Source organism: Salmo trutta, chromosome 12 (assembly GCF_901001165.1).
Source record: "Salmo trutta chromosome 12, fSalTru1.1, whole genome shotgun sequence".
In the NCBI taxonomy this organism is placed as follows: Eukaryota; Metazoa; Chordata; class Actinopteri; order Salmoniformes; family Salmonidae; genus Salmo; species Salmo trutta.
In genome coordinates this window covers 80,582,847-80,595,663 of record NC_042968.1, presented here as the reverse complement: position 1 = coordinate 80,595,663, position 12,817 = coordinate 80,582,847, and the positions used below count along the sequence as shown (strand labels likewise).

Below are 12,817 nucleotides of genomic sequence, written 5' to 3'. Positions count from 1 at the left end.
TGAGGTAGTGTTAGTATTATGCAGCCTAGTACTGTTGGCAGTTCAGAGTGAATGGTGGGGACAGGGATACATGTGGATAGGAGACAATGGTTGAGACAGCTCTTATTCAATTGGCTTTTGAGGGAACCATGACATAAGTTATCAGGCAGTCTACAGTATTGGTGCCAGATGGTTGGCTAGTGTACTGAGGGAGACCAAAACAAATCAATGATCCCATAAGCAAAACTAAGCATTGATCTTTTTGTTGGGAATCTGAGTGCCCCACAAACTCATCCAACTAGGATTACATACACAGACTATATTAATACATGTCTATGTCAAAATGATACATTTACAGTTACCTGCTTACCTGTAACATTTACTAATATTTACCTTATGATTAAACCAAATGTGTCATCATAATATCCCATGTAAAACAGACATTAATATACAGTAGATAAGATCATTTCAGCTGTGTGAAATACAAATACACTTGCTTTTTCATTGACGTACAGAGTTTCTGATGTATGTATTTGCTATTTCAGCACCAGTGATTATGTGAGGGTTAAAGACCCAATGCAGACATGTTTATATCAATATCAAATCCCTTACTGTAAACGATTTCCATTCAAATTGGCATAAAAAGCTTTTTAGCAAAAAAAAAGTGGGTAGGGGAAAACTGAAAACTACACTGAACAAAAAATATAAATGCAACATTGGTCCCATGTTTCATGAGCTGAAAGCGTTGGTCCCGTGTTTCATGAGCTGAAATAAAAAATCCCAGAAATGTTCCATAGGCACAAAAAGCTTATTTCTCTCAAATTTTGTGCACAAATTTGTTTACATCCCTGTTAGTGAACATTTCTCCTTTGACAGGTGTGGCATATCAAGAAGCTGATTAAACAGCACGATCATTACACAGGTGCACCTTGTGCTGGGGACAATAAAAGGCCACTCTAAAATGTGCAGTTTTGTCACACATCACAATACCACAGATGTCTCAATTTTACCCTTTTTCTCCCCAATTTCGTGATATTCAATTGGTAGTTACAGTCTGGGCCCATCTCTGCAACTCCCATACGGACTCGGGAGAGGTGACCCAGCCAAGCCTCACTGCTTCTTGACACAATGCTCGCTTGACACGGAAGCCAGCCGCACCAATGTGTCGGAGGAAACACAGTACACCTGGCGCCCGTGTCAGTGTGCATTGCGCCCGGCCCACCAGAGGAGTCGCTAGAGCGCGATGGGACAAGGACAACCCAGCTGGCCAAACGCTCCCCTAACCCGAACCATGCTGGGCCAATTGTACGCCACTGCATGGGTCTCTCAGTCGCGGCCGTTTGTGACACAGCCTGGTATCAAACCAGGATCTGTAGTGACGCAGCTAGCACTGCGATGCAGTGCCTCAAAATGCCACGCCATTCGTGAGTCGTCTCAAGTTTTGCGGGAGTGTGCAATTAGCATGCTGACTGCAGAAATGTCCTCCAGAGCTGTTGCCAGAGAATTTAATGTTAATTTATCTACCATAAGCCGCTTCCAACGTTGTTTTAGAGAGTTTGGCAGTACATCCAACCGGCCTCACAACCGCAGACTATGTATATGGCGTTGTGTGGGCAAGCGGTTTGCTGATTTCAACGTTGTGAACAGAGTGCCCCATGGTGGTGGTGGGGTTATGGTATGGGCAGGCATAAACTACGGACATCGAACACAATTGCATTTTATTAATGGCAATTTGAATGCACAAAAATACCATAACGAGATCCTGAGGCCCATTGTGAGGCCCATTTTTGGGGAGGAATCTTGGACCAACAGATGCATATCTGTATTCCCAGTCATGTGAATTCCATAGATTAGGGCCTAATGAATTTATTTCAATTGAATGATTTCCTCATATGAACTGTAACTCAGTAAAATCTTTGAAATTGTTGCATGTTGCAATTATATTTTTGTTCAGTATAGCTGTTACTGACAGAGAGGTTTGGTCCATTAACCAATTTACAGCATGGTGATGTCACCATGGAAAGCCAAAACTCCCGCCCATGCAAACCTGCTGATTAGAAGGTCCTGTGTAGATTGCATTTTCAACCAGCAACTATCAGGAAATAACACTGATCAAATGTTTTCACACTTTTAAGGTGTTAGTTTCATCAGCTGTTGTACCATATGATATAAAACACAGATTTAAAAAATGCATTTTGACTACATTGGGCCTTTAAACTGGGAGAGCATACCTGGAATAATTGCAGCACCATGGCCAGGTCCCTATCCAACTGCTGATACTGAAAATGCATAATCCTGACCTCAACCACAACCTTTGACCCCTAAACCTAGCATTAGTCCAAACCTTAACCTACAGCTGTAAAATCATGTATTTAACATTGACCTTTAACCTTAACCATAACCCTGTCAAACTGATGGTAATAGGCTAGAAGTGGTCGTTGTTGGGTAAAAAGAGGATGCCAGGGAGTGTGACAGGCGGCTCACATCCTACTAACACTGACATGATTAGAATGTCAGGCACAAACATTTTTACAGTCAGAAAAATGGTTCACACAACCATATTTTACACCATCTGTGTGTTGAAATCCTGTTATCCGGTGCTGGGCTATAGGGACACACTGGCATTCTGTTGGTCTCTAGTGGGGGAAATGTATAACTGCAAGGTGAACATTTTTCACAAGTAGCATGCACATCTGTCACTCTCTTTTAGGTCATATCACCATCATCTCTTAGTAATGATAAACAAGCCAGGGGCTTTCACCTGGGTTCTGGAGTAGAAAACAACACACACACCAACAACAGGCCATTCAAAGTGACAACTCCATACCAAAAATGTATTTTTAAAACAGTTTGCCAGTGGATTAGCCACAGATAGCAGGAGTAATGAGAGTAGGCTGTGCCCCTGTCTGTCGCTCTGCCAAAGACTGATGTTTGATTTGTCACAACCCACACCCTATGCCCTCCCTTCCTCTTATAAGAACATAATCCCATCCTCTCTCTCTTTCTCAGAATTCATTTGATTCTGTGTGTGTGAAATCAGGAGGCTTACCTCCACTACACTAGGAAATCCGATTTAAAACACAGTGGAATATAAACCCTTATCATTTACAGATTGATGGAATCTGAGTGAACGTGATGAGAATATACGTTCCTTTTTTTAGGCTACACTCTTAGAAAAAGGTTCCAAAAGGGTTCTTTGACTGTCCCCATAGGAGAACCCTTTTTTTGGTTCCAGGTAGAACTCTTTTGGATTCCACGTTGAACCCTCTGTGGAAAGGGTTTTACATGTAACCCAAAAGGGTTCTACCCAGAACCAAAAGGGTTCTAGCCCGAACCAAAAAGGGTTCTTCAAAGGGTTCTCCTATAGGGACAGCCAAAGAACCGTTTTAGATTCTAGATGGCATCTTTTTTTTTTAAAGAGTGTACTACCACTGATAATAGGACAGGACATACAAGGTGTTAGTTAAAAGGAGATGATTATGTTTTGTACCATTAAACATTTGAATATATATCACTCATTGTAGAGAGAGTGGGGTTACACTCTCTCTCTTTCATCTTTATCTTCACTCTGTCTCTCTCCGTCTACCTCTCTCCTACCTGTATAACACGGCAGTGCTCTCCGTCTAACTCTCCTACCTGTATAACATGGCAGTGCTCTAGCGTCTACATCTCCTACCTGTATATCATGGCAGTGCTCTCTGTCTACCTCTTCTACCTGTATATCATGGCAGTGCTCTCCGTCTACCGCTCTCTCACCTGTATATCATGGCAATGCTCTCCGTCTAACTCCCTCCTACCTGTATGTCATGGCAGTGCTCTCCGTCTACCTCTCTCCTACCTGTATATCATGGCAGTGCTCTCCGTCTACCTCTCTCCTACCTGTATATCATGGCAGTGCTCTCCGTCTACCTCTCTCCTACCTGCATATCATGGTAATGCTCTCCGTCTAACTCTCTCCTACCTGTATATCATGGCAATGCTCTCCGTCTACCTCTCTCCTACCTGCATATCATGGCAATGCTCTCCGTCTAACTCTCTCCTACCTGTATATCATGGTAGTGCTCTCCGTCTAACTCTCTCCTACCTGTATATCATGGCAGTGCTCTCCGTCTACCTCTCCTACCTGTATATCATGGCAGTGCTCTCCGTCTACCTCTTTCCTACCTGTATATCATGGCAGTGCTCTCCGTCTACCTCTCTCCTACCTGTATATCATGGCAATGCTCTCCGTCTACCTCTCTCCTACCTGTATATCATGGTAGTGTTCTCCGTCTACCTCTCTCCTACCTGTATATCATGGTAGTGCTCTCCGTCTACCTCTCTCCTACCTGTATATCATGGTAGTGCTCTCCGTCTACCTCTCTCCTACCTGTATATCATGGTAGTGCTCTCCGTCTGCCTCTCTCCTACCTGCATATCATGGTAGTGCTCTCCGTCTACCTCTCTCCTACCTGTATATCATGGCAATGCTCTCCGTCTACCTCTCTCCTACCTGTATATCATGGCAGTGCTCTCCGTCTACCTCTCTCCTACCTGTATATCATGGCAGTGCTCTCCGTCTACTGCTCTCTCACCTGTATATCATGGCAGTGCGTTCAGTCTCATAGTCAGTCAGGGAGATTGCACATTCTCTGAGGTACAGCGTCAGTCTGCGTTTCTCCACTAGCCTGTGGGCGGCCTCCAGAATCTGGGTGGCCAGCTCTGACTCACTCCTCTGCTCGGCTCTCCTGGACCCGCTCTTGGCAGTTGTTTCCCAAGTGGAGGACGACGATTTGGGCTTCTTGCTGATGCCATACAGGTCCTCCACCGAGAACGTCCCTCCCTTACCACCATCACCTCGGCCTCCAGCAAACATGGCTGCTAAAAGTATTTTGACTAAGGTGAAATTGACTGAGCAGATCTGAGTAGATCTTACTTTCTTACTTGTTGCCTACAAGTCCTCTTTCTTTTGCATTTATGTGACCAAAAAGTAGCAAAAAATGTGCCCACCAAAAATGTTATGCAAACCAGTATCACTGTTACAGATCTACATGTTTATGCAGGTAGGTTATGGCTGAGATGAAGAGTTAAAAAATCAATCTTGATGACAGAAAAAACTCTTCACTGGTCCCGCTGATTCAAAACACCTGTTAAACGTCAACAAGTCTTGATTGCTCTTTTTTGATGTCTTAATCCAGACTGCATCTAAATCAATCCTAAAGTGACAACAACATTCAAACACGGAGACGGATTTATGAGCATTGCTTCTTTTACTGAAGATGGACAGAAACAACAATCTGCATCTCTCGCTCTCTTTATGTCCCTCTGAGATGAGGGACAGAGGGGGATTTATGTTAAAGCCCCACAAGCTTACATTTACCCAGATTAGCACGGGTACTGGATGAAAGAAAAATAAGATAGGAACAGAAGACAGTGAGACCAAACCTATCCACCAGCTGTGTAAACATTATGGGGGTCCACACCACATTGAACCCCCCTATTGGTCTTTATCTCCCGCTCCACGGGGATTACAGCCATGCCAATAGGAGCCAGCTCAGTGAATGTGTCTAAAGATCTGTTCTCTGATCTTTTCCTGGGGCACTGACAACCCCATACTCTTTCATTAATGGAAAAACAATCTATTGATCCAAAAATCTATTCAGATATGATCTTCCTCGTGAATAATGGATGTGTTATAACAACTGAAGCTCATGTTCTCCAGTTTCCATTGGCTACTAAAGTGAGAGGGTGGCGTCCAGCCAGCAGCTGGCACAGGCGTCTGGCCAGCGGTGAGTGTAATTGGCAGGTGCTGGGCTGGTGTTCTGGATGAGCCCCAGTACTTAATGAGAGAACATCTCCTCTCCTCATTGGAGAAAAGCCACCATTCCATCTCTCACTGATTATGTAGGACAGTACAAGACAGGATCATCTGGGCGCATCTGCTATGTAATGCAGTGGGCTCCTCTGTCAGTCCATCTCCCAGAGACTGTTGGGGAAGTAGTGAGAGAAAAGAGGAAGAAGATACAAGAAAGAGCAGATGGAATGAAGTATAAAGAGTGAGAGAGGCATGTTGTCCTCATGAACATTTAGAGCAAGGCACATTACCGATGGGCCCTAAGAATAATGCCTCAACCAAATTAGTTTCTGAGAAACCAGACTGTTTAGTCCTGTTCAACTGCAGGCCTTAATGCTCAAATCAGCTTTGTTTTTCAAATCCGTTTTGGACAACTGACTGTCCAAACAGCAAGTTACAAGTGACTAAATGGATTTGTGTGTATTCAGACAGCAGTCAAGGCTATGCTAGTTGTCATATTAATGACAGGTGTGTGTGCAGTGATGTAGGTTGACTGGTGGTGGTGATTGTCCTTCCTATCGCTCAGAAGTTATGTAGCAAGATAAGGTGACAACAATGTCTGCCATGGACTTTCCCAGTTGCTTTGAATATACAAAATCATTGGGTAAAAACACTGTTAATGCATCAAAGGATACAATTATCCAACTTTCAAAACAAGTCATTTTTGGCTAGTCACAGCAGTCGACTAGATAGCTAGGTAGCTGTTTAGCTAGCCACAGCAGTCAACTAGATAGCTCGGTAGCTGTTTAGCTAGCCACAGCAGTCAACTAGATAGCTAGGTAGCTGTTTAGCTAGCCACAGTAGTCAACTAGCTAGCTAGGTAGCTGTTTAGCTAGCCACAGTAGTCAACTAGCTAGCTAGGTAGCTGTTTAGCTTTCTAGCACATTCATTAATTTGTTTGTAAACAATTAATAAGCTAGTTAGCTACCACATGTTCTTGTCAAACTGTCAACAGAGTAGCTATCAAGTAACAAAATATGTCAAATAACAGTCTAAAAACCACTTGAGGGCAAATAAATCAGATTTGACCATTCAGACACAAGTCACATGGCCAGGAATTAGATTTGTATCTGACTTGAAATGTGGCTTGAAATATCTGATTCCATGTGCTTTTTGGCTGTTCAGACTGCAGGAAAAAGAATAGATTTGAATTGGATATGCAAATAAATAGGATTTGGGTCACTTCAGACTGCCAATGTGAACACTGCTTTAGTAATGACGGAAAGTAATGAGCCTGTCACACACACACTTGGGGAGACATTGTCGATCAATAGCCCTGAGCCCTCATAAAAATCTCATGTTTTATGAAACAAATGTCCTCAGCAAATCAGCCTGACTTTTACTTGAGATATAGGTTACTATTCTAAACTAAGGAAAATATGATTATGCCTAAAGGTATCTGGAACTCTGTTTGGATACAATGTGAGGTCTGACTGATGACAGCTTTTGAATGCATGAATGAGTGAGTAAGCATCAATACAGAAAAACTCAGTGATTCCCTCAAAGCTCATTGATGTTTGAGTGTTTATCAGTAGGTCTATTTTTGATCTGTCTGTCTTGTGCAGGGCCATCAGTTAGCCTTGTGGAGATGGCAGTAGGGACTATTTCAATGCTGTGTTAGTCCTGGTCTATGCTGCAGTGGCGATTATCTGGGATTAAGCTTCTCTAAGTGCTCTTTTGATTGACTCAAATCACACTGGCAGCTGGCTAAGGCCAATCTCTCTTTTCCCGTTGAACATTACAGACCCCAAGGTTCTCTAACAGCTAGGCACCTTAGAGCTTAGGAAACCATGGTTACTAATAGCGAGGGAGAGAGCCAGTGTGAATGCATTACTAGGATCTAGGCTGTTTTAAACAGAAATAATGGGTTGGCCTTTATTCTCCTTCAGTGCCTCCAGGACTGCAGTTGAGTACATTTCAGGTTATGTTTCATACTCACATTACACGAGTTTGACCTAAAACACATTTTATTCGCCGTTTGCCTATATTGACCTGCGCCTCAAGGCACAGAAGAAGAGGTCAGTCTGGATGATTGAGGCATTTTCTTTTGCAAACAAAATGAATGTGCACATATGAGCGTGCGTCTGTGTGCTTCATCCCCAATTTGATGCCCTCAAATAATTATCTAGGCTAATCCAGTGCAGCAGTGGAAGCTGCTGAGGGAAGGACAGCTCATAATAATGTCTGGAATGGAGTCAATGGACTGGTCTTAAACACATCAAAGATGTGGTTTCCATGTGTTTGATACGATTCCATTTACTCCATTCCAGACATTATTATGAGCCGTCCTCCCCTCAGCAGCCTCCACTGCAGTGCCGGTTATTTGTATTATTATCTGCTGCATAACTGTAAAGAGATGTAAGAACCTGGCACTTTGATAGTCCCACAGATGCCAGCAAATACAAACACACACACACGATAAGAAAGCGGATGTGATTGTTTGAGACAGGATGGACCTGGAAGGGCACAGGAGCAGCCAGAGGACACGGTGACTACATCTGCAATGCAGCGAGAGTACCACCACCATCACATCTGTGGGTAGCCTGAGGCTCTCTCACAGCTTAAAATACACAATATCGGGTGTTGTTGCCTAAAAATGGCGATTTGCGTCATAGTCCTTGTAACACAATCAAGTGTATTCACACCAGAAGTCTTTAGAAATGGTAGTTTAGAGTTACATTCAACCTTGTGCAGACCTTCTTCTTTTCTGAAAAAAGTAAAAGTAATGTATTCAAGTTAAAAAAAGAGAAAAATGAATGCTTCGAATGAATGGCCAGAACACTAATGGTCACTTCTATCTTCTGCAGTCAAATCAAATCAAATCAAATCTGCTGCTCTTTTATAGTACTCCCATCTATACAGTACTGAAGCGCACTGTTGCAAAGCTTTTCCTCAGTCCCCCATGAATCACACTACATGTTTTAACCATCATCCCAATCAATAGCAAAATCCCTGGAGCAAAATTCAGTCTCGCCTTTAGAAATAGTTGTAGCAGATCCAATACCAGAGAGTGGTTCAGTGTTTCACAAATAATCTTACTGAGAATATTACTGTTATCAAAGCATACATCAAAGCATACAATAATAATTAAAGAAAGTCTGGCATTAGGCTTGCTCATAGATACTGAAAATCTAGAATTTGCTAAATTCATGATTTGACTATCATCTAGAACTGGCACTCCCACCTTTATCATGAAGAGGGCACGACAAAACCTATTCCCCCTCAAGAGACTGAAAATATTTGGCATGGGTCCTCAGATCCTCAAAAGGTTCTACAGCTGCACCATTGAGAGCATCCTGACTGGTTGCATCACTGCCTGGTATGGCAAGTGCTCGGCCTCCGACGCAAGGCACTACAGAGGGTAGTGCGTACGGCCCAGTACATCACTGGGGCCAAGCTTCCTGCCATCCAGGACCTCTATACCAGGCGGTGTCAGAGGAAGGCCCTAGAAATTGTCAAAGACTCCAGCCACCCTAGTCATAGACTGTTCTCTCTGCTACCACACGGCAAGCGGTAATGGAGCGCCAAGTCTAGGTCCAAGAGGCTTCTAAACAGCTTCTACCCTCAAGTCATAAGACTACTGAACATCTAATCAAATGGCTACCCAGACTATTTGCACTGCCCCCCCCCCTTTTACGCTGCTGCTACTCTCTGTTATTATCTATGTATAAGTCACTTTAATAACTCTACCTACATGTATATATTACCTCAATTACCTCGACTATCTGGTTCCTCCGCACACTGACTCTATACCGGTACCCTGTGTATATAGCCTCGCTATTGCTATTTTACAGCTGCTCTTTAATTATTTGTTACTTATATTTCTTATGTTTGTTTGTATTTTTCTTAAAACTGCATTGTTGGTTAAGGGCTTGTAAGTAAGCGTTTCACTGTAATGTCTACTACACCTGTTGTAGTCAGCGCATGTGACAAATACAATTTGATTTTTGAAGTTGTTATTTTCATGCAATCCAACAGGTGGCGATAGTCAGCACAACATAATATGTTAAACCAGACCAGCGAAGAAGAACATTATTTCATCAACTGTCAAGATGGCTGCTGCGTATATGTCAGCGAACCGGTTCGAAAATGCTTTTAGTACAGCTGATTTGGTGCCAGAGTGGGCACAAGAAGAAGTTAGCACTGGGGTGAGAAAATGTAATATAGCACCGTTCACTTTATATAGGTTTGAATGCGTTGCCCAAACTGAACAGAGAGGCATTTACATGCCACTTCAGCTAACTAGCTAGCTAGCTAGCTAACAATGAGACTGCAGAAGCGCTCGCCATGTATGTAGCTAGCTATGGCGGCATTTTACAGCTGATTATATTGGTAGCCAGATAGCCGTTACAGTTTCTTCTACATAATGTCATTGGGATTATTGTCAAATAAATAAAGCAAAAATGTTGTGATTCTTCATGTCTAATCGCAGACTACCATTATGGCAGTGGAGTTTGATGGAGGGGTTGTGATTGGCGCGGACTCCAGAACAACAACAGGGTAAGTTACGTTAAATCAAGCAGCTGCGTCTTACCGGCTTCCTGACCTAATAGAAATAGATTGCTGATTAAGTCGGCCTCTATTCCATTGACATTTTTGTGTTTAAAAACATTATAGCTAGAGCTGCCTAATACTCCCAATCGTTATTTTTTCCCCAACTGGTTGTAGTGCTTACATTGCCAATCGAGTTACTGACAAGTTGACTCCCATTCACGACCGCATCTTCTGCTGCCGCTCTGGTTCTGCAGCTGACACACAGGCTGTTGCTGATATAGTCACCTATCAGCTGGGCTTTCACAGGTAATACACCCTATATGGCTATACCTCTACACAAAGATCAAAAACTCTTCAGCACAGCTATATAGTGGCTATCTTTATACCACTCCCAGGATATCAAAATATTGTCTTGTGTCTGATTCAAGTTTTAATGTACATGCACAAACACAGTGAAATACCATTCTTGAGTGTCATTCTATATTTATTCACTGTGAAATATATCTCCCTCTGTGCCTGCTGCAGTATTGAGCTGGATGAGCCTCCACTTGTGCAAACGGCAGCCAATCTCTTCAAACAGACATGCTACAGATACAGAGAGGAGCTGATGGCTGGCATCATTGTGGCTGGCTGGGACAAAAGAAGGGGTGGACAGGTGAGTTCCCAGCATCTGTATTTGGATCATACACTCCAACCACTTTTCTCCCACTGTCTCAGAGAAATGTGTAGGTTCATTCCACCACAAAAAGCAAAGAAAGGATTTCAGAACAATCTGGGATGGTGGTGGGCAGGGTATAAAATTAGCACCTGCCAAATGTGGGAAGATCTGGGTATTGGTGGGTAAGAATGTCTTTCACCAGCCATGTTGGTCAATTTGCAGGGCTCTACAGTGAGACCATTACATTCGCAAATAAAAAAAATAGTAAAGTATGAGCACGTGTGAGTTGGGTTTAGAAAAATTCTGCAGTAGCTGTTTTGTTTCATAAATATTAATTACACAAAGAAATAGGAATACTATATCCCACCTCGCACAGGAACACTGCCTGACAGGGGAGCTGCTGTGTGCAATGAATGAAGAGCTGATAGATTCCTTTTGAAAGCACTGCCCACAGGCATAAAAGTTGGTCTAATTTACTCAAAGGTCTACTATGTAAGACTTTGTCCTTATGTTTTTTTGGCAATTTACATTTAGTCCTCAAGCTCAGTTGTTTTTCAATGGGAGATTGAGTCTTCTGCTTCAACTGATAGTGCAGACACACTAGTCAGATCTCAAATCGTGACAGGAATCAAGTGGTGTCGTTACCATGGTAAACTCACACCCTTAAAGGGGCAGCTAAACATTTTGTCTCTGATATTTTGATTAAAAGACTCAGGTCACCAAAAATAAATGGAAATTGAGCAATATACCACATTACTTCTTACTAATAAATTTCTTGTTTTAGAAAAATTACAAAGCATGGTCATCCGTTTTGTGTTTTTTGATGTAATTATGGTGAAAACATCTTTTGGCTGGTAAAAAATCCTAGTGTCTTGTAGATGGTTTTTTTTTTATCTACCGTGGCAGGTAGTGGCTGGTGATCAAAAATTAAAATGTTAGGCCCTGGTGGTGGGTGTCATGGCTTGCTGAGATTACATGGATTGACTCTACAGTGACCCTTCCCTCTTACCCAGGTGTACACAGTCCCAATGGGAGGTATGATAGTGAGGCAGCCAGTGTCAGTAGGGGGTTCTGGCAGCTCCTACATATATGGCTTCATGGATTCTAACTACAAGCCTGGGATGACCAAGGAGGAGTGTCTTCACTTCTGTACCCAGGGTGAGTAGGACCAGAGGTTGACAGTCTAGCACAGTGGTGGGTAATTCCAATCCTGGAGAGCCACAGTGTTTGCAGGCAATTGTTTGAGCCCTGAACTAACAAAGCTGATTGAAATATACCTAATAGCGTTGTTTAAAATCTAAGACCTTGATAAGTAGATCATTTGAATCTGTTGGGAAGGAACATTTGCCTGCACAAGCACAGCGGACCCTGTAGCCCACCTATGATCTTGACACTGTCATTAGGCTGTTTCAAATCTCTTCAGTTGCTGCTTTTCTATCTCTTCCACCATAGGTCATGACAACTGAACTGAAAATACTTAATAGTTGGATATGTAATATGTTGGTTGTCGGGTCACATCTAGGTGTTGTTAATGTGTTGTTAATGTCCCTCTCTCCGTACAGCCTTGGCGCTGGCCATGGAGCGGGACGGTTCTAGTGGAGGAGTGGCTCGTCTGGCAGCCATTACAGAGGAGGGCCTGGAGAGACGGGTTGTTCTGGGAAACCAGCTGCCCAAATTCTCCAACGCCTAGACAAGGAGCAGAGGGGAAGTTCCCCTGTCAAGTCCATCCACATAAGCGCTATACCTAGTCCTGTGCAGTGTAGGACTTTGGAAAGCCATGTGTTTGTGTCTCATTTATTTTTGTTTTGCAAACTAAGATTTGTCATGCAATAAAAAATACTGAACCTTAGATA

At 42.9% G+C, this 12,817-nt stretch overlaps 1 protein-coding gene across 1 annotated transcript; it reads left to right on the top strand.

Annotated features, from left to right (window-relative positions):
- The first annotated feature begins 9,831 nt into the window (after positions 1–9,831).
- On the top strand, positions 9,832–12,813 carry LOC115204340 (proteasome subunit beta type-6). Its single transcript, XM_029769839.1, has 6 exons — positions 9,832–9,960; positions 10,245–10,312; positions 10,481–10,612; positions 10,832–10,961; positions 11,978–12,122; positions 12,527–12,813. Exons 1-6 carry the CDS (start codon positions 9,865–9,867, stop codon positions 12,652–12,654), a joined length of 699 nt encoding a protein of 232 aa, XP_029625699.1. The 5' UTR covers positions 9,832–9,864; the 3' UTR covers positions 12,655–12,813.
- Positions 12,814–12,817: the final 4 nt, after the last annotated feature.